Source organism: Mauremys mutica, chromosome 2 (genome assembly GCF_020497125.1).
Source record: "Mauremys mutica isolate MM-2020 ecotype Southern chromosome 2, ASM2049712v1, whole genome shotgun sequence".
NCBI classification, from domain to species: Eukaryota; Metazoa; Chordata; order Testudines; family Geoemydidae; genus Mauremys; species Mauremys mutica.
In genome coordinates, this window is record NC_059073.1 from 107,081,247 (window position 1) to 107,106,974 (window position 25,728).

The 25,728-nt window shown below is 46.4% G+C and overlaps 2 protein-coding genes across 6 annotated transcripts in view; one reads left to right on the forward strand and one right to left on the reverse strand.

The window, feature by feature from the left end:
• SLC66A2 (solute carrier family 66 member 2) overlaps positions 1-2,841 on the reverse strand; it is a 95,251-nt gene extending 92,410 nt beyond the window's left edge. For all 5 annotated transcript variants that reach the window (XM_045006021.1, XM_045006020.1, XM_045006022.1 and 2 more), the window contains exons 1-2: positions 2,712-2,841; positions 175-528 (exon numbers count right to left, since the gene is read on the reverse strand). In XM_045006021.1, the coding sequence (XP_044861956.1) occupies positions 175-377 (203 nt within the window). In that variant the 5' untranslated portion in view covers positions 378-528; positions 2,712-2,841. The remainder of the gene's footprint in view (positions 1-174; positions 529-2,711) is intronic.
• Positions 2,842-12,958: 10,117 nt separating this feature from the next.
• Positions 12,959-25,433, forward strand: HSBP1L1 (heat shock factor binding protein 1 like 1). Its single transcript, XM_045007064.1, has 4 exons — positions 12,959-13,165; positions 20,890-20,956; positions 23,062-23,156; positions 24,952-25,433. The coding sequence occupies exons 1-4, from the start codon at positions 13,121-13,123 to the stop codon at positions 24,955-24,957; spliced, it is 213 nt and encodes a 70-aa protein (XP_044862999.1). The 5' UTR covers positions 12,959-13,120; the 3' UTR covers positions 24,958-25,433.
• The last annotated feature ends 295 nt before the right edge of the window (positions 25,434-25,728 follow it).

Sequence of the window (25,728 nt, forward strand, 5' to 3'; positions counted from 1 at the left end):
AGTTGATGCACATGAATCCACTTGCACCAAGATTGAATTTTGTTTCACATCTTTAAAGGGTGGGTCCCACCAAATATTACATCCTGAGAGACCTCACGTCTCAAGCTGTGTAATCAATTAGAGAGAAAAAAAGAACAAACACTTTAAGAGAATAAAAAATAATTACCAACTTACCAAAAGAGTATTCTCAAAATATTTGCTACTAATAATACTAGACACACATAGGTTGAAAAGCCCTCTGCATTCTGTGTCCTTTTGATGTCTCTGTACTGGGGGATGTATGGCACCACACCTCCAAATACCATTGCACCAGCTGCACTCCAGGAAACCAGCTGGTGCATTGGAACCACCAGCCACTCCAAGCCATCTGCCTCCATGCCAGGCAAAACAAAGGTGTGCAGCACCAGGGCAACCACTGACAAGGGATTCCCTTTCACTGTTTCTTCGGACTTAGTTGATTTTAGTCATACACAGTCCTGCCAGTGCAATGTATTGCCATGCTTCCCTCATTCCTTGCACAGCCGTAACCTAAAAAAAAAAAGGAAGTGGGAGGGAAATGTAAATATATCATCTGACAACAGGAATACAAGACCCACAGGCCTATGATCAGGTCAGAGCCACAGCCTCCAGTGTCATAAGTTAGCCCGGGATAGCCAAAGTGGTCAAACATATGGAGTTGTATGGTCCATGACTAGAACTCCCAGGTGCTACAGTAATACAAATAAATAAATACAACACAGCTTGTGTCCAACCTCATTTGATTTCCAATATTAACCGAAAGCATTTCCTGCTGTTTACTTCATTGTTTGTATAAAATTAGTGCCAGTGAGGTAGCTATAACAGTGCAAATGGTGCACTTGCACAAGGGGCCATGAGGCTATTCGGGACCAAACACATGGGCCACCAGGGGAGGGCAATCAGGGAAGTGGGGGACAGAGTGGAGGTAAAAGAACCTGGGGGGGGGCCGAAAATTGGATCCAGGCTGGGGGAGTTGAGGGCAAGACTGAAGGAGGAGGATTGGGGAGAGCTGAGAGCACTGGATCAGAACTGGTGGAGAGTGGGGGGAGGCATGAGGCAACTGGAGGGAAGCTAAGCAAGAGGTGAGGGTGGGAGGGCTGGATTAGGGCTATGGGAACAGGGGAGGTACAGGGGGCTGGAGACTAGATTGGGGCTGGGGAGACCTAGGGAACAAGGGGGCTGGGAATAAGGCTGTGGGGGAGTTAAAGCAGAGTGTATTTTGGAATCAAGATGAGGGGGGTCCCCGAATTATTCTTGCACTAGGGCGCTCTGGGGCCTTGTTAAATCAGTGTGTAATGCTTATGAAAGAGAGTGACTTGACAGCCCTGGATGGAGACTGATATCCTTTAACAACAAAATAAGTAGAGCACAAACAGCAGCAGGACAAGTTTTCTAAGTTTTTCTTTGTCAGTGTGCCTCAGTATTGATCTGGAAGGACCAACTCTAGCAGTGAGAAAGTTCAGACTCTGTTGTTCATTCAGTGCCTATCAAGTAGCACAGTGGTTCTCAACCAGGGGTACACAGAGATCATCCAAGGGGTACATCAACTCATCTATATATTTGCCTAGTTTTAAAACAGGCTACATAAAAAGCGCTGGCAACGTTAGTACAAACTAAACATTTCATACAGACAAAATGAGAAAGTGAGCAATTTTTCAGCAACAGTCTGCTGTGACACCTTTGTATGTTTATGTCCGATTTTGTAAGCAAGAAGTTTTTAACTGTGGTGAAATTGGGGGGTCCACTGGACAAATCCAACTCCTCAAAGGGGTACAGTAGTCTGGAAAGGTTGAGAACCACAGGTGTAGCAGTGCGAATGATATGAACACTCCTCCTTTGGAAGCTGGATCAAAGGCATTTCACATAGACCACAAGGGCTGGAACCTATAGTTTTTGTGGTCTAGATCTCCACATTAAAGACGAGGGTCCCTGTGATCTGGTCTATTTTTTATACATATTGTGCAACCTCAGACCTGGAGCAAGTTGCCAACACAACTCTCACTTTGGGTGTAGAGCCTGGGAACTGGGGGCAGGACAGAGAGGCCAGAAAGAGTTTGGAGGCAAATACGTATCTCCACTACCCTACTAATGATTAGATTTGGGGAAGTGAAGATAGAAGAGAAGTCAAACAAAGCAAGGGGAAACAATTACTCTTGGGAACCAAACCAATGACAAATATTGCCAAGGGGCTATGATGAGGCTTCTCCTTAGAAGCAGGAGCGACAAACCCCCAATTCCTTTTGTATAGTGGGAGGTACTTTTCAACCTAACACATACCCCAACACACCTATGGCTGAGACTCTGCTCCCCTCAGACAGGTCCTCCTCTCCTCTGGTTGCCCTCTTCACGTTTTTAAGCCTTCGTTGTTTAGCAGAGAGCAGAAACTAAAGCCCCACGCTCCCCCCTCCCACACACACACACACTCCGTTCACGAGAGAACACGGCAGCACTTGTGTATATCAACAACAGTCACTCAATCTATGGGGTATTTACAAACGCCTCCTTCCCCCCAGAGCCTCTCCCTTCCCGGGGAAGAGACTTCGGCTCTGGAGACAGCGATTGCTGGGTCTGCAAGACTGCCCTAACTCCAGAGAGGGCAGCATGGCTAGGGGGCTGCTCCTTTAAACCCCGTCCCGGACTGGAGTCTTTTGGAACCGGCCCCCTGCGAGTCCCCACCCCCGGTTTCGTCTTACCGTGCGTCTGTCCCCCTCCAGAGCACTAGTGACGCGTCTGGGGGTGGTCACCAGCGCCGGGCCCCTGTGGTCCCTCCAGGGCCACACATCTCTGGGTGCTGCTCCCGCAGCTCCTGCCGCTGCTGCCCAGCCGGCCCCCGGCCCCCGCCCCGCGCGCCTGCAGCTCCTGCCTCCCGGGCGGCTGGGGTGACATTAACCAGCAGCAGGGGCAGGACCTCAGGGCTGCTTCTGTGACGTCACAATGACCAGCAGCGCCTCCGTCAATGAAGGGAAAGGCCCACCCTCTGACTCAGCGTCTGTTTCCGCTGGGTCCTAGAGGGCACCGGATCCCTTCCCAGAGCGAGGTGGTGTCCCAGGAGATGTGTGCGGTGCCGGCCACAGCCCGGGGGAACCGACTTAGCCCAGCTCTGCAGGAACAGGGCGCACACTGCCTGTGCCAGTCTCTTTATTTACAGGGCTGTGCGGGACCCATACAGAATGAATGGGGTAGGAGAGTACAAACTTCTGAGTGAGATTTGCAGTGGCTCCTTGTAACACACCCAGCAACATCTGCTGCCATCATAATAAGGAGACGCTTTAGAAAGTGCATCTAAATGAACCAGAATAATACAAATAATTACTTGCTATTTACACGGTAGTGCTTTATTCTTGAAGAACTGATTATTCTTTAAACTGGCACTGTGCTTGGTCTGTTCAAGACACAAAATACAGACAGTCCCTGCCCCCAAAAGTTTACAATCAAGACCCCAATAATTGTAATTTTTTCTACTGCAGTAGTGCCTAGTCACAGACCTGAACCCCTCTGTGGTTGATACAGACACAGAACAAAAAGGCAACTTATTCCATCTAGGCTAGGGCTGGCAAGCAATTTAAAAAATCGTGATTAATCGCAAGATCAAAAAAATTAGTTGTGAGTAATCACATGATTAATCGCACTGTTAATAATAGAATACTATTTATTTAAATACTTCTGGATGTTTTCTACATTTTCAAATATTGATTTCAATTACAACACAGAATACAAAATGTACAGTGCTCACTTTATTTTAATTACAAATATTTGCACTGTAAAAACAAAACAGTATTTTTCAATTAACCTAATACAAGTACTGTAGTGCAATTTCTTTATCATGAAAGTTGAACTTAAAAATGTAGAATTATGTACAAAAAATAACTGCACTCAAAAATAATGTAAAACTTTAAAGTCCACTCGGTCCTACTTTTTGTTCAGCCAATTGCTCAGACAAATAAGTTTGTTTACCTTTGCAAGAGATAATCCTGCCCGCTTCTTGTTTACAATGTCACCCGAAAGTGACATTGGCACTGTTGTAGCCAGTGTCACAATATATTTACGTACCAGATGCGCTAGGGATTCATATGTCCCTTCATGCTTCAACCACCATTCCAGAGGATAGGCGTCCATGCTCATGACGGTTCTGCTCGATAATGATCCAAAGCAGTGCAGACTGATGCATGTTCATTTTCATCATCTGAATCAGATACCACCAACAGAAGGTGGATTTTCTTTTTCTTTGGTGGTTTGGGTTCTGTAGTTTCCACATCGGAATGTTGCTCTTCTAAGACTTCTGAAAGCATGCTCCACACCTCATCCCTCTCAGATTTTGGAAGGCACTTCATATTTTTAAATCTTGGGTCAAGTGCTGTAGCTACCTTTAGAAATCTCTCATTTGTACCTTCTTTTCGTTTTGTCAAATTTGAAAGTATTCTTAAAATGAACATGTGCTGGGGTCATCATCCAAGACGGCTATAACATGAAATATATGGCAGAATGCGGGTAAAACAGAGCAGGAGACATACAATTCTCCCCCAAGAAGTTCAGTCACAAATTTAATTAACACATTTTTTTTTTTAATGAGAGTCATCAGCATGGAAGCATGTCCTCTGGAATAGTGGCTGAAGCATGAAGGGGCTGGCACGTAAATACCTTGCAATATCAGCTACAAAAGTGCCATGTGAACACCTGTTCTCACTTTCAGGTGATACTGTAAATAAGAAGTAGGACTGAGTGGACTTGTAGGCTTAAAGTTTTACATTGTTTTGGTTTTGAGTGCAGTTATGTAACAAAAAAAATCTATATTTGTAAGTAGTAATTTCAAGATAAAGAGATTGCACTAAAGTACTTGTATAAGGTGAATTGAAAAATACTATTTTTATCATTTTCACAGTTCAAATATTTGTAATAAAAAATAATAATATAAAGCGAGAACTGTATATGTTGTATTCTGTGTTGTGATTGAAATCAATATATTTGAAAATGTAGAAAAACATCCAAAATATTTAATACATTTAAATTGGTATTCTATTGTTTTACAGTGCAATTAACACTACGATTAATCATGACTGAGTTAATCACAGGTTTCAGAGTAGCAGCTGTGTTAGTCTGTGTCCCCAAAAAGAACAGGAGTACTTTTGACACCTTAGAAACTAACAAATTTATTTGAGCATTAGCTTTCGTGGGCTACAGCCCACTTCATCGAATGCATAGAATGGAACATATAGCAAGGAGATATATATACATACAGAGAACATGAAAAGGTGGGGGTTGTCCTACCCATTCTGAGAGGCTAATTAATTAAGATGAGCTATAATCAGCAGGGGAGAGAGAGAGAGAGAGAAAAGAAGTGATAATCAAGATAGCCTATTTCAGACACTTTGACAACAAGGCGTGAGGATACTTAACATGAGGAAATAGATTCATGTGAGTTAAATATGATTTATTGACTGTCCAGGCAGATGCATCTCCCACATGGAGTTTGATTTAAGTCATTGGGCCTACTCAAGTAAGCAATGCCCATACTTTGTGTTTGGAAGATCAGGATCTAAGCAAGACAGAAGCATTAGCAAGCCCAGAAGAGAGAATGACTCAGACTTTTATTTTAAATTATTATTGTTCACTCCATTTTTTGTGGACATCAGATATAGTGATGTTGTGTACAAACATTATTAAACCTTAAGTTTTATCATCCCCACCATACATATGAGGAAACTCAGGCAGAGAAAGCTGAGGTTGCACAGTATCTCTAAAAAAATTAGACTCGTGCCCTGGTAGAGTTCCCTTCATCTTTTCTCACTGTTTTTAGAGACTGTCCCAGATTTGGGTCCCATGCCTCTAATTTTCCTTTCTGGAGAATTGAGAGAAATAGTCACGCTTCCTACATTTGCTATGGCTTATATAATAACTGTTGTCCCTTGTGTGTTGCCTCAATCAGCGGGGGGGAGGTTAGGGGAGAGAGAGAGAGAGAGAGAGAAAGTAAATAACTATAGCCTACAGTGCCCCCAGGATATGTTCTTCAACATAATTAGATTTTTTTTTTTTAACCAAAGCAGGGGGGAAAGGATTCTTTTGTGAAAAATTTGTAACTTTTTTTCAATCAAAAAACATTCAATTGGCTTTATTTTTTATAAGTGTTTCATCGAAACTAAGACCCAAGGATGTGGAAGAATGTGACTGAATCAGAACTAAAAGGGGCTTGTGTTTGATTTAAATAAGATGGATGTTTATTCAAGTAAATGTAAAAGTCACTGCACCACTATTTTGGTTTTCTCTTCCAGACTCCTGCCTTAAGTTCCCTATTGTGTTCTCAGTTATATGCATTTTTACTGACTCCTGCTTTTGCCATAGGTACCCATAAATTAAATCATCATAAGAAATTAAATATGAGTTTTCTACACCTGAGTTTTGGGTACAATTGTCTATGTATCAACAACCATAAAGGTTTGTGGTGAACTTTGGAAGTTAGGACAGTGAAATACATAAAATGCCTGGAAGGGCTCAGGTCAATGTCTCTGAATAGTTACATCATGGTGCCACTTTTGGTTGGTTGGTTTGTTTTTTCAAAGTGTGGCAGACCCAGGGATGTGCGCAGGAATAAAAATGTGATGGCTTTTGGAGGGGCATGTTCTGTGCCCCTGCTGCGCCCCTGGGGCTGAAGGAGTTTGCTCTTCCCCTGGGGCCGGAGTTCTGTGTCCCTACCAATTATTTGGGGGCTGTGCCCCTGCTTGCACCCACTTGTGCACACCCCTGGGCAGAATGTAGCAGTTGTGTCCATACTATTAGTTTTTGCAGAGTATTACCACTCCATCCATTCTCACAAAGTGGATTTTCTGGCATTAAAATTAGCAGTAGCACACAAATTACAGGCCTATTTCTGTGGAATAGAGTTTCAGGTCAGACTGGACAAAAGACAACTGGCTATTAGCTACTGTTAAGTGGATGCTACAGGACAGAGATTATTAGCTGCCATGACATCTATGTGTTTAGCTTTCTGTCAGCATCCTTGTCAGACAATCAGTGGCCCTAGTGGCTTGTGAATATGACCCCATCTTCAACACATTAAGAAGAAAGATATGTTTTGAAGTACTTTCTGCAAGTCCAACTTCAGCCAGAATGTTAGGGCACACCTCCATCATAAGAAGATGGTCTGGTTTATTCCAGGGGAGGAGGCGGAGGCAGAGGCAGAGGTGAGCTGGGGTGGGAGGGTGGGGCAGGGAGCTGCTGGTGGGTGCTAAGCACCCACCAATTTTTCCCCGTAGGTGCTCCAGTCCCAGAGCACCCACGGAGTCAGCACCTATAGTAGATGCCTCTGTTTTACTTGTGAGTCTTCCTGTATACGTGTGTGCTGGCAAGTGGGTAATGAAGTCTTACAGGGACATGTGATCATGTCACCCGAACTGGAATCCATCTTTAACCTGGTGCTTTTCCATTGAGAAGGGCGGGGTGGGAACCCAGAGGGACAAAGGATTCCCACCTTATGCAAAAGATATATGTAAGTGGGTGGAACAGAGAAAAGGGGGCGGCCATCATTAAAAATCCCCTAGCTACCACCTGAGCTGGAACAAGGGCTGTACCAGGGGAAAGGATTGTGCCCAGACTAGGAAGGTGTCCAGTCTGTGAAAGAGACTTATTGAAACATCTCTGAGGATGAGATTTTATCTGTATTCAGTTTTATTACTGTATTAGATTTAGATTTGTGTGTTCTATTTTATTTTACTTGGTAATTCACTTTGTTCTGTCTGTTACTACTTGGAACCACTTAAATCCTACTTTCTGTATTTAATAAAATCACTTTTTACTTATTAATTAACCCAGAGTATGTATTAATACCTGGAGGGGGACAAACAGCTGTGTATATCTCTCTATCAGTGTTATAGAGGGTGAACAATTTATGAGTTTACCCTGTATAAGCTTCATACAGGGTAAAATGGATTTATTTGGGGTTTATACCCCATTGGGAGTTAGGCATCTGAGTGTTAAAGACACTTCGGTAAGTTGCTTTCAGTTAAGTCTGCAGCTTTGGGGCATGTGGTTCAGACCCTGGGTCTGTTTTGGACCGGATGAGCGTGTCTGACTCAACAAGACAGGGTGCTGGAGTCCCAGGCTGGCAGGGAAAACAGGGGCAGAAGTACTCTTGGCACATAGGTTGGCAGCCCGAAGGGGGTTTCTGTGATCTACAGCAGACATTACATCACACATCAACAGTTTGAAGGTTGATATCAGTCCTTTCATTCTGATGTACTTTGCAGTAGAGCTAGAAGACAAAAATTAAAATGAATCTCTAAGCGTCATTAGTTATAAATTAGGTGCCAGTATGTATAATGTTGCTGACATGGTAGTACTCAAGATCCCAGTGATAACCCAGAACAAACCAGAGCTTTTGCTAAGAAAATATTTAGAGCTATCATCTGTTAAGATATTACCCATAATTTCCTTGGGGTAAGCAAGATTAAGTGGTGAACAGATAGCTCTAGATTAGCATTCGGTTTCAGTGGTTCCAGACCAAGGATTTTAATAATAGATTTAGTACTGTTAGAAGTCCTTGAAACCTTTGCATCAGTGGTGGGCAACCTGTGGCCCGTGGGCCATTCACAGCCCATCAGGGCAGGGGTGAAAGTAACTTAAAGGACTTACCGGTACTCTGGAGTCCTTAGGAGTGGGCAGGGCCTCAACCAGAAGAGGCGGGGCCTTAAAATCCCAGGGCACTTTAAATCAAGATTTAAAGGGCCCTGGGCTGGAGCTGTGATAGCAGCAGCTGGGAGCCTTGGGCCCTTTAAATCACACCCGGAGCTACCAGCTGCAGAGGCGGCTGGGAGCCCCAGGGGTGATTTAAAGGGCCCGGGGCTCCAGCTGCTGCTACTGCAGCAGAGCCCCGGGCACTTTAAATAACCATCAGAGGGGGTCTCAGCCTCTAGCAGAGCTTTAAAGGCCAGGGCTTGGCTGCAGTAACGGCAGCCGGGAGCCCCTGGCCCTTTAAATCACTGCCAGAGCCCTGCCGCCGCTACCCCAAGGCTCCAGCAGTGGGGCTTGGGTGGCGATTTAAAGGGCCCTGGAGGGTAGCGGCAGTGGGAGCCCTGAGCCCTTTAAATTGCCACCCGAACCGCACTGCTGCTGGTTTGTCTTCTGTTGAATCTCACTCATTACTTCATCTCGGATTCACTTCCTCCTTACCCACTGCATTACAGTTCACACCCTAAGGCTCCTGTTTGTCTGTGTGTGCTCTGTAGAAGTGGAAGGGCCTGGTAAGGCAAATGAAAGAACATGCTATTGTTTGAGCATGAGAAAAAAATTACATTGCAACTTCTACACAGTGAGTGAGCAACTCAAGGTCAAAAGATGCTATTTTTTATCATTGGGTTTTATGTTTTTTCACCCATGACATTTCTTGGCTCAGAGTCCTGTGAACTCTACTCAGCAGGACTTCAAACATCATGGTAAAATTCCCTTTAAATTATTTATAAATCCTCATTATTTTCCCCACTCACTATGTTTCACTACCAATGGTTTTGCTATCTTTCAGGCAAGAGAACATTATAGTTCTGGAGATTCCTAGCTGCCAGCATGATCTTCTGTTCCAAGCCATTGGAAGCCAGCCATCCGTCTATGTAAAAGACCTTTTATATGCAGCGGTGTTGTAGTCCCAGGATATTAGAAAGACAAGGTGGATGAGGTATTATCGTAGCTTCTGTTGAAGCTGGTACAATAAAAGATATTACCTCATCCACCTTGTCTCTTTAAAGACCTTTTTAGGTGTTTGGGACTGACCAGCACATCTCCAAACGGAGGGGCTCAGGAGCTACAGAGGCAGACCTAATAAATATGCTCTGCACCAAAATCTCAACAGCCACCTGAAGTTCATAAATTCTAATGGAAAATCAACAAGATTCTGCTTTAGGTTGGTGATGTATTACAACCTTCTTGAAAGCACCCTACATTCATTCACACCCCCATGTACTCTTTATAACCCCCTCAGAAGAGTTTGGACTCATAATACAGGACACAAGTACTACACATTACCCCCTTGGGACAGTTAGGACTGAACGCATGGACTATACACACACCCTTCTGCCTGGCAGAGTTTGGAATACTCAGGCTTTGGCTACACTGGCGCTTTACAGCGCTGCAACTTTCTCGCTCAGGGGTGTGAAAAAACACCCCCCTGAGTGCAGCAAGTTACAGTGCTGTAAAGCGCCAGTGTAAACACTGCCCCAGCGCTGGGAGTGCGGCTCCCAGCACTGTAAGCTAATCCCCACTGGTGTCGCGACCACACTCGCACTTCAAAGCGCTAGCGCTGTACAGCTGTAAGTGTAGCCATACCCTCAGACAGGCGACTCAGGACAATCTGGCATGGCTGGTTTGTAGTGTGCAGCATACTCACGGGGAAGGCAATGTAAGGCATTTCATTTTATTGCCCCAGCCCATCATGTAGACATAGTCATTTATTTAATTTGGAATTGTAGTTACTCAGGACCTTGGAAAATGAAGCCCCTACTTCATTAATTGGTTATTACTCTGCTGAATGTTTTAGCCTCAGGGTGGATTACCGCAGGCGTTCTCAACCTTTTACTTTCTAAGCCCCCCCTCCCCCGCCCATATGCAATAAAAACACGGCCCACCTGTGTCACAACAACTGTTTTTCTGCATATAAAAGTCAGGGCCACGTTAAGGGATAGGAAGCAGGGCAGTTGCTTGGGCCCCACATCCCAGGGGGCACCACAAAGCTAAGTTGCTCAGGGGTCAGCCTTGTGGGGGTGGGATTCAGGGTCCTGGGCTACAGAGCCAGCTCCAGGCACCAGCCAAGCAGGCTCATGCTTGGGGCGGCAGATTATAAGGGGCAGCATTCCGTCCAAACCTAGGGCGGCACGGCTGCCCTTTTTTTTTCTTTTTTGTTCGCTGCTCTGGCCGTCCTGTAGGGGGCAGTGGCGGGGAGGAGGGGAGCACCCTGCTGGGAGCCGGCTGTGTGCTCTGTCTGCCCCAGCCGGTGCCAGGTCTGCAGCAAGTCCGGCAGCCTGCGTCCTTCCCTCCCCGCCGACCGGAGCGGTGCAGAGCCCTCCCGGCAGGTGGCGCGGCGGGAAGGGCCGAGTGGTGAGCGCCCTGGCTGAAGAAAGCCCTGGCCGCCCCCCTTCTCTCTCTCCCCCCCGCTCCCTCCCCCTCCCCCCGCTAGCCAGGGCACGCACTCCACTGCCCGGGGCACGTCTGCAGCGCAGGGAGTCCCGCTAGCTGAAAGTTTGCACCCTGACTCCGGCCGCCCCGCAGGTTTTTTGTTTTTTTTTTGCTTCACCGCTCCAGCCACCCCGCAGCGTTTTTGGTTTTTTTCCCTTGGGGTGGCAAAAAAGCCAGAGCCGGCCCTGCTGGGCTGCAGTCCCTAGTGGTGGGGTTTGGGGTTTCTGTCCTGAGCCCTAGAGAGTCTAATGTCCACCACACTTGGTGGTTCCCCTGAAACCTGCTGGCAGCCCCCTAAGGGGCCCTGGACATCTGGTTGAGCACCACTGGTTACTGTACTATGCAGTAAAGAAAGAAAAGCCATAGCTGTGGGATATTCAACGACCTCTTGATTACAAGACAGAAAACCAAAGCCATTTAGCACAAAAATCCATCAAAACAAATTTACCAGAACAGTTATTTTTTTAAATGGAGTATCAAAACTACACCACATCTTATTACACAAAGCCAGGGCCAAGATTTTACAAATTCATCTTAATCCTTTCTGCATAAGTCAAAGGGAAATGCAGTTCCTACCAAACTTTCCACTTAAGTATTTACCTGACAGAATCTCTGAGGGCTGCAAAACCTGATGAGCCAGAGGTTTCAAATGATAAATGGGAGGAGTGCCTGAAATTCCACTGTGGAGTTTAATCTCATTAATTCATTATGCTGAGCAAATAACAAAGGTAAATTCAACAGTTCAGTTACCATCTAGTTAGGTTCACACCCTTTTGCAATGTTCAAACCATTTCCTACAGAGATTATCTTCTTCCTTGTGGTCTCAAGTAAAATAAAATCTCTCCTTTCAAAGGCATGACCTGCCTGCCACACAATATTTTTTTAAACAGCTTTTTTTTTAAGTGTTTTGTTGTACTTCACTTTTCTATGCTGCTTTGTATTAGCAGGAAATTGATTTAATAACTCAGATGGCTGGTTTACTTGGATGTAATAAACAGATTTAAAATTACTGTAGTTTATATCCAATGCTATTTTATTTAATTTTGTAATGTTACCAGCTTCATTTTTAAAAATATTGTAAAAATGTCCTAAATATCCACCTTCATATTTAGAGTCTGGATTAAATAGGAGGGGGCTCTCTGCAAAATATTTTGGCCTATCTTTTTAAATATTTGAATGTAACACTGATAAAGACATAAATGTACTTCATTAGGAAACATTCCAGCTGACATCAGTAATGGAAGGCAGAGTCTTTTTAACACTCGTTTTTAAAGTCATTTGACATTAAAAAGTTCAGCAAGATACTTTTTCTTTGTGTGTGTGTGTGTGTCTGTCTGTTGGCGGGTCACTGCCAGCGTTGGTGATCAGTCAACATCCAAATTTCATGCATTGTGTTTATTCACTGTGTATGTGTGTGTGTCAGGGACAAAGAATTGGGCAGTGTCTCCAAGGTATTTGTCAACGTTTGCATGTTTGTCCAGAGTGTCTGACATTGTTCCTGTGTGTGGGTGACAATGTTTGTGAGGGTGTGTCCATTTCCCCGGGGTTAGGGACGGGGGAACAATCAGAGCTGCAGTCTGACCTCTCGCGTATGTCAGTGAGCTCGCGTGTGGTTTGGGTGGGGCACGCAGTGCTGGAGGCTGGTGTGGCAGGGTGTGCCCGCCTGCGCATAGCTGGCCGTCTGTGTCAGCAGGTGGAGTGAGAAGGGCGGGAAGGACGGGCTGTGCGGGGGTGCCCCGCTGCGCTGCGGGCATTGCGGCGCTGACACGACCCCAGGTCCCTGGAGGAAGCGGTGACCTCTTTTCGCGCGCGCGCGTGTTTCTGCGCGGGCGGGCGCCTGCTCAGCGCCTCTCGGCGCGCTCGGGAGGCGGGAGCTGGGAGCGGGGCCGGGCGGTCCCGCGGGGGCGGCCGCCGAAGGAGGAGAGCGGAGCAGGCCCGGGGCCGGCGCAGGATGGCAGCCAGCGACCCGCGGAGCGCGCAGGAACTCTCGCAGTTTGTGAGTGCGGGTCCCGGCCGGGCTCAGGGGGGCGGTCACAGCCCAGGAGCCGCCGTGCCGCTCTCCAGCGGGTCTCCCTCTCCGGGGAACGCGGTCACTGTCCGCAACCCAGAGAAGCGGCTACAGGGAGGGAGGCGGTGCGGGTTCCTCTCCAGCACGCCGCCGAGTCCGGCAACAGTAGTGGGCGTGGCAGCCCCTTCCTAGCGCCCCACGCTGGAGTCTCACCTTTTGGAGTCAGTGGCGTAAAGCGGAGATTCCCCCCCCCCAAGGGGAGGGTAATAGGATGTTCTTTGTAAACCGCAGCTGCTAGACTCGGGCTAGTTCGGTTTATCACGCGTTTAAACAGCGAAACAGGTAAGTCAGGCTCTGTCTCAGCCAGCAGCTTTTACTGAGACCCCCCCGCCCCGAAAAGTTACAGCAGGGGAAAGTTTGTTCCCCATCTTGTAGTTACACTTAAAGTTTCCTTAACTAATCTTATTTGGCCCCCTGTGCCTGGTTTCCCACCTGTCAAATGAAGATAATGCTGCTCTGTAAACCCACGTTGAGATCTAGGGATGAAATTGAAACAAACAGGATGGTAATATTGTATTAGGGCTTGGCTACACTTACAAGTTGCAGCGCTGGGAGTTACAGCGCTGGTCATGCAGCTGTGGAAGGGCCAGCGCTGGAGTGTGGCCACACTGACAGCTACCAGCGCTGCAGTGTGGCCACACTTGCAGCACTTTCCAGCGCTGTATTGAGAGGTGCATTGTGGGCAGCTATCCCACAGAGCACCTCGTCCCGTTTTGGCGCCGTTTTGGCGCTGAGTATTGTGGGAAGGGGAAGGAAGTGTGCGGGTCATTCCGCTTCCTGTTTGCCAGCGCCCCGTGGTGCATCGCTTCACATCCCAGCATTCACTCTTTCCAGCAGCGTTTGGCGCCATTGTGAGTGTCTTTCTGTTACTCTCTGTGTGAATCGCGATTTCTGTGGCAAATGGAGCCCGATCTGCTGAGGACTCTGCTGATGAGTGTCACCAGCACAACACGTTTGGCAGTCCAGCTATTCCTTCAGCTCCAAAGTGACAGTGAGGATTCCGACGATGATATCAATATGGATTTGCCTGCCGCGTGTGACACTAAAGTGCTTGCGGCATTTACGGAAATGCTCAGCACCGTTGAACGCCGCTTTTGGGCTCGGGAAACAAGCACTGAGTGGTGGGATCACATCGTCATGGAAGTCTGGGATGATGAGCAGTGGCTGCAGAACTTTCGTATGAGAAAAGCCACTTTCATGGGACTGTGTGCTGAGCTCGCCCCCACTCTGCGGCGCAAGGACACAAGATTGAGAGCTGCCCTGACGGTGGAAAAGCGAGTGGCTATTGCAATCTGGAAGCTGGCAACTCCAGACAGCTACCGGTCGGTCGGGAACCAGTTTGGTGTGGGAAAGTCGACCGTGGGAATCGTTTTGATGCAAGTTTGCAAGGCAATTAATCGCATCCTGCTAAGAAAGACCGTGACTCTGGGGAGCGTGCAGGACATTGTGGATGGCTTTGCACACATGGGTTTCCCTAACTGTGGAGGGGCGATAGATGGGACGCATATTCCTATTCTGGCCCCCCCCCACCTGGCATCAGAGTACGTTAATCGGAAGGGGTATTTCTCTATGGTTCTCCAGGCGCTTGTGGATCACCGCGGGCGTTTCATTGACATTTACACAGGCTGGCCTGGAAAGGTGCATGATGCACGCATCTTTCGGAACAGTGGCCTGTTCAGGAAGATGCAGGCAGGGACTTTTTTCCCAGACAGGAAGATCACAGTAGGGGATGTCGAAATGCCCACTGTGATCCTTGGAGACCCCGCGTACCCGTTACTGCCTTGGCTCATGAAACCCTATACAGGGAAGCTTGACAGGAGCAAGGACCGGTTCAACTACAGGCTGAGCCGGTGCAGAATGACTGTGGAGTGTGCTTTTGGGCGTTTAAAAGCCCGCTGGCGTTGCTTGTATGGGAAGCTAGACTTGGGGGAAAGCAGCATCCCCGCGGTTATATGCGCTTGCTGTACCCTCCATAATATTTGTGAAGGGAAGGGTGAAACATTCAGTGAGGCATGGACCACCGAGGTTCAAGTCCTGGAGGCTGAATATGCACAGCCAGAGAGCAGGGCTAATAGAGAGGCCCAGCACAGGGCTACAAGGATTAGGGATGCCTTGAGGGAAGAATTTGAGGCTGAAAGCCAACAATAATGTTTGCTGCCTTGCATGGGAGTGAATTGCACTGCTTACACTGTTATTCTATTATCCATAATAATAATATGATTTGTAGTGCCTCTTTCTTTACTGGGCTAAGGTATCTTTCACTATCTGCTATAATAAAGACTGTTTTCAAAGCCAAGAATTGTTTTATTGAAAAGAAAAAAACTTCCTTGACAGACAGACAGACACACAACATTTCATGAACACAAGAGGGCAGGGGTGTGGGTTGGTGAACTGTACAGTCACAAGTTTGCATATGCCCTGTCTGGATTGCTGTTTAATGAATCCTGCACTTCAGGGTTCATATACTGCATGGTGATGGGGGTTGAATGCAGAGGGTAAGGGTGGTGGTAGGTATCAGGGCTGGTTGGGGAACATACAGGTGTTGGAGGCAGCTGGTGGTGGTAAGAACCTGGATGCTGGGGAAAGGTGGTTTGAGCTGACATTGGGGCACAAGGCACAAAGGACGGGGCGGGTGGGGGAGTAGCACGGTAGTGCTCTGCTTGCATGGCAACGAGTGACTCTATAGACTCCGCTTGGCGCTCCAGGATGCTTAGCAGCCGCTCCGTGGTTTTCCTCTTGGCCACTGCATTTCTCTTGCGTGTCCTGCTTTCTTTCTCTCGCCAATCCTTCAAGTCCTTACTCTCTCGAGCAGACTGATTAAGAACAGTTTTCAGCATGTCTTCTTTGCTCTTTCGGGGATTTTTTCTCAAATTTTGAAGCCTCTGTGATGTTGAACATCTGGGCAGTCCAGTAGTCAAGGTCACTGTAGAAACAGAAATGACAACATTTAACACGGGCAGCATTGTATCCACTATCTCCAGACATGAATTGTTACACTGAGGGAGTGAGTTCTTATTTAAGCATTCTTTTACCCACACGCATAACACTACAGAAGCCACGACATGGTGAGTGAGCAGTGCTTATATGGGGAGAAGTGGGGCTTGGGTGTAAGAGGGGAGCTGGTTGCTTCGGGTAATCTGGAGTGCTAGAGGGGTTGAGTGAAATGAAGATGCAGATGCAGGGGTGATCTTATCTCCCTATCTCTTCACTAAAGAGTCTCCCAACATTTTTCACAGGACTTAATCCTGGAAGATGTTTCCCTACTGCGAGTCACTAGGGAACAGCGGGGGGCTCTTTTAGAGCAATGTGGATTCCGCCCGGGACCCTATGCGGCTTGCCTGTGTTCAGAAATGGTCCCCCCACCACTGGCAGAAGAGTGGCGCGGACGCGTCACCGTCACTGGGACAAGGGACACAGTGGCTCTGCCTATAAACCTGCGCAGGCATATTGCCCACGCTCTGGATGAAGCTTTTGCTGAGATAACTGAGGCAGATTACCGCGACGTGATAGTCCACATCAACGGGCTATTCCACATCTAGAGGCTGGCATGCATGCATCCATAACCCCCCCTCCTCTCCAGAAACATTTCACCCAGAAAATAAAAGCCGCTTACCGGTAACACGCTCCTCTGCTTGTCCTTCTGCAACTGCTGGCTGCTGCGATTGGGTGCTTTCCTCCTGGCTTGAGAAGAGCTCCTGGCTGCATGCCTCCAGGGAATCTGCGGTTTCTTCCCCCATGCCAGGAGCTTCACTCGCGGTTTCCCCCCCCCCCCACGCCTCCGCCTCCGCCGCCTCCTCCGCCTCCTCCTCCTGTCCCCCAGCCTGCTCAGAAGTGTCCATCGTTATCCTGGGATTGGCAGTGGGGTCACCCCCAAGTATCTCATCCATCTCCCTGTAAAAACGGCAGGTCGTGGGAGCAGCTCCGGATCGTCGATTCCCCTCTCGGGCTTTGTAATAGGCACTCCGCAGCTCTTTAATTTTCACCCTGCATTGTACTGCGTCCCGATCATGGCCCCGATCCAGCATGGCCCTTGATATCTGCTCAAAGATATCGTAATTCCTACGGCCGGAGCGCAGCTGTGCCTGAACAGATGCCTCACCCCAAACACTGATGAGGTCCTGCAATTCACCAGTGCTCCATGCTGGGGCTCGTTTGCCGCGTGGAGGCATGGTCACCTGTAACTGATTAAAACTGATTGCACTCCACACCTGGCTGCAGCAAACAGGAAGGAGATTTTTAAATTTCCCGGGGCATTTACAGGGCGGGTCACCTGAGGCAAGAGCAGTAGAGTGCAAACTGATGTGCAGAGTGGCTGAACAGGAATTCTGGGATACCTCCTTATTCCCTGGAGGACAGGTAAAGCGCTGGTGAGTGTCCACACCTGCTGGGCAGCGCTGGATCACCAGCGCTGCACTCCTTATACCCCTGCCGGGATGGGTTTTCAGCCAGCGCTGCAACCAGGGAGTTGCAGCGCTGGTTGTGCCCTGCAAGTGTGGACGGGGTGTTGTTGCAGCGCTGGAAAGCCTCCACCAGCGCTGCAACTTGTAAGTGTAGCCAAGCCCTTAAGGGCTAGTTTACACTGGCAGCGCTTTAAGTTGCCTGTGTGGTCGTGACCCAGCGCTGGGAGCTCTCCCAGCTCTAAAAAACCCACCTCCACCAGAGTCGCAGCTCCCAGCGCTGGTGCACTGTCTACCCCGGCACTTTACAGTGCTGAAACTTGCTTCACTGTTTTTTTCACACCATTGAGCGAGAAAGTTGCAGTACTGTAAATTGCCAGTGTAGACAAGCCCTCACTGGTACTTCACACTTATCGTGCCTTCCATCCCATGAGTTCAATATGCTTTACAAACATACCAGAGGGGTAGCTGTGTTAGTCTGTATTCACAAAAACAACGGGGAGTCCAGTGGCACCTTAAAGACTGGGGGCTTGGCTACACTTACAAATTTGCAGCGCTACAGCAGGGTGTGAAAACATACCCTCTCCAGCGCTGCAAATTGCAGTGCTGCAAAGAGCCAGTGTGGTCAAAGCCCCAGCGCTGGGAGCGCGGCTCCCAGCGCTGTCCGTTATTCCCCACAGGGAGGTGGAGTACGGACAGCGCTGGGAGAGCTCTCTCCCAGCGCTGGCGCTTTGACTACACTTAGCGCTTCAAAGCGCTGCCGCGGCAGCGCTTTGAAGTGCTAAGTGTAGCCACAGCCTAACAGATTTATTTGGGCATAAGCTTTTGTGGGTAAAAAAACCCCACTCTAGATGCATAGAGTGAAAATTACAGATGCAGGCATAAATATACTGACACATGAGGAGAAGAGAGTTGCCTTACAAGTGGAGAACCAGTGTTGACAAGGCCAATCAGTCAGGGTGGATGTGGTCCACTCCCAATAATTGAGATGGTGTCAATACCAAGAGAAGGAAAATTGCTTTTGTAGTGAGCCAGCCACTCCCAGTACCTATTCAAGCCCAAATTAATGGTGTTAAGTTTGCAAATGAATTGTAGCTCTGCAGTTTCTCTTTGAAGTCTGTTTTTGAAGTTTTTTTTGTTGAAGAATGGCTACTTTTAAATCTGTTATTGAATATCCAAGGAGATTGAAGTGTTCTCCTACTGGTAATTTTGTATGTTACCATTCCTGATGTCTGATTTGTGTCCATTTATTCTTTTAAGAAGAGACTGTCCAGTCTGGCCAACATACATGGCAGAGGGTCATTGCTGTCACGTGATGGCATATATCACATTAGTAGATGTGCAGGTAAATGAGCCCCCACTGATGTAATTGGGTCTTCTGATGGTGTCGCTAGAGTAGGCAATGGGGTTTGTTACAGGGATTGGTTCCTGGGTTACTGTTTCTGTGGTGTGGCGTATAGTTGCTGGTGAATATTTGCTTCAGGTTGGGGGTCTGTCTGTAAGCTAGGACTGGCCTGCCTCCCAAGGTCTGTGAGAGTGAGGGATCATTTTCCGGGATAGGTTGTAGATCGTTGATTATGTGCTGGAGAGGTTTTAGCTGGGGGGCTGTATGAGATGGCCAGTGGTGGTCTGTTATTTTCCTTTTTGGGCCTGTCCTACTACAGGGTACCTGTCTTGCTCTGTCAGTCTATTTCCTCATTTCCCACTTGCCTGCATCTGTAATTTTCACTCCATGTATCTGAAGAAGTGGGGTTTTTTACCCACGAAAGCTTATGCCCAAATAAATTTGTTAGTCTTTAAGGTGCCACTGGACTCTACATTGTTTTTACAAACATAGTTAGCCTCACAACACCCATGTGACAGAGGTATCCCCATTTTGCATACAGGAAACAAACACAATGAGATATAATTATGCAGAAGCCAAAGAAAATATATTCAACTTTTAATTACTTGATTCATCATCGGTTGGGAGTGGTACCTGAGTGATACCTTCAGTCTGTGTGATTGTGTCTCAGGCTGATCTTCTTACTAATTAGATTGCTAGTTACAGCTCTTCTAAGCCAATCTGGAAAAGAATAGTTGTATTTGTTCTTTTGTGTGTTCATACATAGAATCTTAGAACATTAGGGTTGGAAGAGACCTCAGGAGGTCATCTAGTCCAATCCCCTGCTCAAAGCAGGACCAACACCAAATAAATCATCCCAGCCAGGACTTTGTTGAGCCAGGCCTTAAAAACCTCTAAGGATGGAGATTCCACCACCTCCCTAGGTAACCCAATTCCAGTGCTTCGTCACCCTCCTAGTGAAATAGTGTTTCCTAATATCCAACCTAGACCTTCCCCACTGCAACTTGAGAGCACTGCTCCTTGTTCTGTCATCTGCCTCCACTGAGAACAGCCGAGCTCCATCCTCTTTGGAACCCCCACTTCAGATAGTTGAAGGCAGCTATCAGATCCCCCCTCACTCTTCTGCAGACTACATAATCCCAGTTCCCTCAGCCTCTCCTCGTAAATCATGTGCCCCAGCACCCTAATAATTTTAATTGCCTTCCGCTGGACTCTCTCCGATTTGTTCACATCCCTTCTGTAATGGGGGGACCAAACCTGGACACAATACTCCAGGTGTGGCCTCACCAGTGCCGAATAGTGGGGAATAATCACTTCTCTCGATCTGCTGGCAATGCTCCTACTAATACAGCCCAATATGCTGTTGGCCTTCGTGGCAACAAGGGCACACTGCTGACTTATATCCAGCTTCTTGTCCACTGTAATTCCCAGGTCCTTTTCTGCAGAACTGCTGCTTAGCTAGTTGGTCCCTACCCTGTAGCAGTGAATGGGATTCTTCCTTCCTAAGTGCAGGACTCTGCATTTGTCCTTGTTGAACCTCATCAGATTTCTTTTGTCCCAATCCTCTAATTTGTCTAGGTCACTCTGGACCCTATCCCTACCCTCCAGCATATCTACCTCTCCCCCCAGTTTAGTGTCATCTGCGAACTTTGAGGGTGCAATTCTTCCCATCATCCAGATCATTAATAAAGACAGACATCAGTAAGATCCAATGAACTTCTTAACCACACATCTCTTTCACACACTGCTTTTCTAGTTTGATTTTCTTTCTATTTCAGCACAATATTATCAGTGAAATTATCACACCAGGTTTTATTTTTCACAGAATAGAAAGCTCTTCTGAAGTGTCAAAACAGTATATTCTTTGCTGATTTGGGTGGATGTTTTAATTAAATAGTTATTTTTTACAGGCAGAAAACCTACTACAGCAACTGCAGGAGAACTTTCAAGCTTTGACTGAAAAGTTAACTCTGAGAAATATCCTTTTTTATTATTCTGTATGTTACTAGATTAATAGAACAAGTTCAGTAGGATTTTAAATAAGCTTATATAAAAAACACTGTTTCACCTGATTGGTTTATCTGATATTTTACTTTGAGAAATCAAGATCTGGATACACTTACAGTTCAGTTTGGTATTCAGAAAGATCCTGAATTCAATTAACCACCCATTTATACAGAAATCCAAATTGTACCATAGTTAAATATTTTACCTTTCCTAAGAAGAATGCTGATATTTTATGGTAAAGACTAGCCAGTGAACAGCAGTTCTTGCTGAGGGAAGTCTATAAGAAAAGGTGGTAAGTTGTCTGTAATATCCTGAAGGCCAGGTACAATCACCTCGGCAAGAACCGTAAAAGAGGAAAAAGAGAGGTCTATAAGAACTGTTTTTTAAATTAGTGTATCATGCCTAACAAATAGAAAGTACAGACAAACTTTCTTTTAGCCTTCCATGTATAGGGAAAGGAGAATTGGACCCAAAGAAAGAGAAGCTGAGAACAAAAAGGGCTCTGAGGTCTCTCTCACTAATTAACAATACAGAAACTGGGTCACAGATCTGGAAACTTGTTACAGCTTATCTTGTGCAGCAACCAACCTCCTCTTTTATTCCCCCCCCACACATTTTTGTAATTCAGCTTCTGTATACATTTTGATTGCATATTTATGTTGTTCATAGTTGATCTTACAGGTAGCATTAGTAGATGCAGCTGTAATTCACTATGGCCTCCTGGGTAATAGGGCAGGGGTCTCAAACTCAAATGAGCACGAGGGCCACATGAGGACTAGTACATTGGCCCGATGGCCACATTTACTGACACCTCCCCCTCCGCCGCCATCGGCCCTGCCCCCACTCCACCCCTTCCATGAGGCCCCACCCCTGCCCCGCCTCTTCCCACCCCTTCCCAGCCAATGGGAGCTGCTGGAGGCTCCCCAGAGCAGAGCCGCTCTAGATAAACGCTGGGGGAGGGCGGGGGGAGGTGTAAGGAGCTTGCGGGCCCCAGAAAATAACCCTGCGGGCCACGTGTTTGAGACCCCTGTAATAGGGTATTATACAGCATAATTTCTGTCTTTCAGAGCAACTTCTTGAGGCACATTCCTCACAAAAACCCCAATCTGTTAGGAAGAAAGCTGTTCTAACTCCACTGAGGCAGGGGCGGCTCTACCTTTTTGGCCACCCCAAGCAGTCATGCGCGGGAGGCGCCCCGGAGCCACGGGAGCAGCAGACCTCCCGCGGGCATGACTGCGTAGGGTCCGCTGGTCGCGCGGCTCGGCTGGACCTCCCGCAGCTGCGGACGGTGCGCAGGTCCGGCGGCTCCGCTTGAGCTGCCGCAGGCATGCCTGCGGGAGGTCCAGCCGAGCCGCGAGACCAGCGAACTGTCCGCAGTCATGCCTGCGGCAGGTCCGATCATCCCAGGGCTCTGGTGGACCTCCCGCAGGCATGACTGCGGCAGGTCCGCCGGCCCAGCCTGCCGCCCCCCCGGGAAAGGGCCGCCCCACGCGCGTGCTTGCCGCGCTGGGGTCTGGAGCCGGCCCTGCACTGAGGGTACGTCTATACTACCCCCCGGATCAGCAGGTAGTGTTTGATGTATCGGGGATCGATTTATCGCATTTCGTCTGGACGCGATAAATCAATCTGCTAATTGATGCCCGTACTCCACCTTGGCAGGAGGAGTAAGCAGAGTCGTCGTCGGAGCCACAGCAGTCGACTCACCGCCGTGAAGACGGCTAGGTAATTCAAACTAAAATACTTCGATTTCAGCTACGCGAATAGCATAGCTGAAGTTGTGTATCTTAGTTTGAACCCCCCTGCTAGTGTAGCCCAGGCCTGAGTAGGTAGGCATTTAAGCAAGCATTCAAAACACTCACCAAGCATGGCCCTTTTCAGATACTATAAGACTATTATTGCAATGCAATTTTGTAACATTCCTTCCAGCTTCAGTTTTACATGAGATAGATGAACAATGAATGGACATGATACTGAGACATCTGGAAGAGGAACTTCTGACTGGTAAACATTTCACAGAAGTGAAAGTCAGCAAAACCATACTCTTGCTATACAGAATGTTCTCTTTAACTTTTTACTGGAAGAAATGGGAGAACGTATTGATGACCTTGAAAAGCATGTTACTGACCTAATGGCACAGGCCGGGATAGAAAATACCAATGAGGATCTGATGGTGAGAGTTACTCTGTAAAACAAAGTTGTGTGTAGTTATGCTGTAAGCTGCCTTCACACTACTGGGGAGGAAGGCTTGGTGCCCAGGTTCTCCTTCCCTTTTAACAGTGGGCATGTGAGTTACAGTTTGTGACTATGAAGGTTGGAATGGAAGAGGGGAAGGAGTCTGTCCTCCCACTCTAGCATCTCTCTCATATCAAGCTCATTAAGGGTCCACTAAGAATTGTCTACACTGTCTGAACCAGTTGTCAAACTTCACTAGTAGACAAAGTCCTGATGCAGACAAGGCTTAACATAGATGAAAGATTCTCTCTAAATCAGAGCATTATTTAGAGAAAGTAAGTTTTTGGTGCTTTGTTTAACAACGAAGGCTTCCTATGCATTACATCTTTCCTTTTGGTCTTGATACCTGAAGCTCCACGAAAATGCCAAAAATAAATACTTTGGAGTGCATATATTCCCTTAATGGGAACTACACACCCAGATCCACAATGTATTCTAATAGACTATCACCTTGTAGATTCCATTTAAATGCTTAATATTAAACAGAATATCTCATAAGTAACAGTTTGAGACTAACTCAGAAACAGAACTTACGTAAATTCACACTACATATTTTCAAATCCTGAACTAATTTTAGCAGATTTCTGAGGTGACATCCCAAGAACACAGAGCAAAGTTAGTGCCTAAAATTGCCTTAATTTAGGCTCCCATTATATCCTGAATTATAGTGGGGGGGGGGGTAGGGGTGGAATCAAACATACTGCAATCTTGCATCCTGACAGAGATTAGCACCTGATTTTCAAATATTGTTAAAATATTTTGCCATGTAAGTCTGCATTTATTTGGAATCTAAATTGTATTTATTAAAAATGACCTCAACCTTTTTTAAATTTGATATGCCTGGGATTTGATTCTGCTAACAGCATGCACTATAGCAGGGATTGGCAACCTTTAGCATGTGGCCCATCAGGGAAATCCGCTGGTGGACCAGGACGGTTTGTTTACCTGCAGCATCTGCAGCTTCGGCCAACTGGGGCTGCGGGAAGTGGCATCCAGCACATCCCTCGGCCCACGCCGCTTCCCGCAGCCCCCACTGGCCTGGAACGGCAAACCGCGGCCAGTGGAAGTTGCGATTGGCCGATCCTGCGGATGCTGCAAGTAAACAAACCATCCCAGCCCGCCAGCAGATTTCCAACGGGCTGTGTGCCAAAGGTTGCCAATCACTGCACTATAGCATGCTGCATTTTTAAACTATTTATTTTTCAGCTAGTTGTATCTAAATTTAACTGGAAAAATTAAAACTATCATACCTGAACTATCACAATGATCCTAATTTGTAACTAAAGAATTGATGAATCAAATTATGGTGCCTAGATCTCTGGACAGAAGCCAGAGAAGAAATAATAAAATTTAAATAACTAACACCAGTCAGCATACTTCATAGTTATACAGTTGTCTCACTTTAATTGTCCTGTAGTATTTGGTGATATTTTCCTTCTATTACCATGATTTTCCTTTAACCCATCTGAAAAAAAGTCCCTGAATTTGAGATAAGAGTTGATTTTGTGATTTAAAGGAACCTATATTAAACAGAGCAAGGAAGTGCAGTAAATTATGTGCTCTATATTCTTCTGTCACTTCTGATGCCTAATTTCTGTGGGGAAAAAAAATTTCATAACATTGAAACCACCATCTCAAATCTTAAATTAAGATGTTAATTGTACAAGGATGCTCCTATTATACTGAACCATATTCATTAAATTGAATAAGCCAATAACTTTTTTTTTGCACAGCACTGAAAATGAGAACATACTGATCAAGAAATACAGACTGATTCTGTATTACATTCTATTGAGAAAGAGGAAGAATGTCATTTACAAACAAGATGTGTATTTCTACAAAATTCAAGTGAGAAGGACTTCAAAGGGTAAATTTTTTAGTCTTGCACCATGACTGACAACAAGAATATCTATTAATATTTCAGCAATCACAAAGAATAGCTCCAGTGAAAGAAAAGTATATAATCAAATTATGTCATGCAAGATATGAAGTCTCCATTTTTTATTACTGATCCAATACAGGAAAGATGAGTTATGACCAGACTAATGATACATTTTACTTAAGATTGCCACAGAAGAAACACTATCTTATCAAGAGATAACACTAAATTTATGTACAATATTTATTGAAAAAATCAAAATATTCTGTAATGAATCTGCTCAGCCATGTAATTTTTGAAATAAAGATTAAATAAAAAGCTATTCATTTTCAAAATAAATGTTTACATTTGTTTCAGAATTTCCTTGTTTTTGAGTTTAATAGTCCCAGAATAACTGAATTCTGTTGTGGCAATGTATTTCCACACTTGCAATATCGTGTATGTATGAACCCACATTATTTTGTCACTCTTAGTTTCAGAGTGCACACGAGCTCTCTCTCTCTCTCTCAGAATATGTAACCATATTATTAATGCTGAAATAAGATTTTTATCTTTTTATCTGAGTGATATAGTCTGCTTTGGTGCACAGACTATATTTACACTACAAGCTAGGGCTGTGATTCCTCTGCTT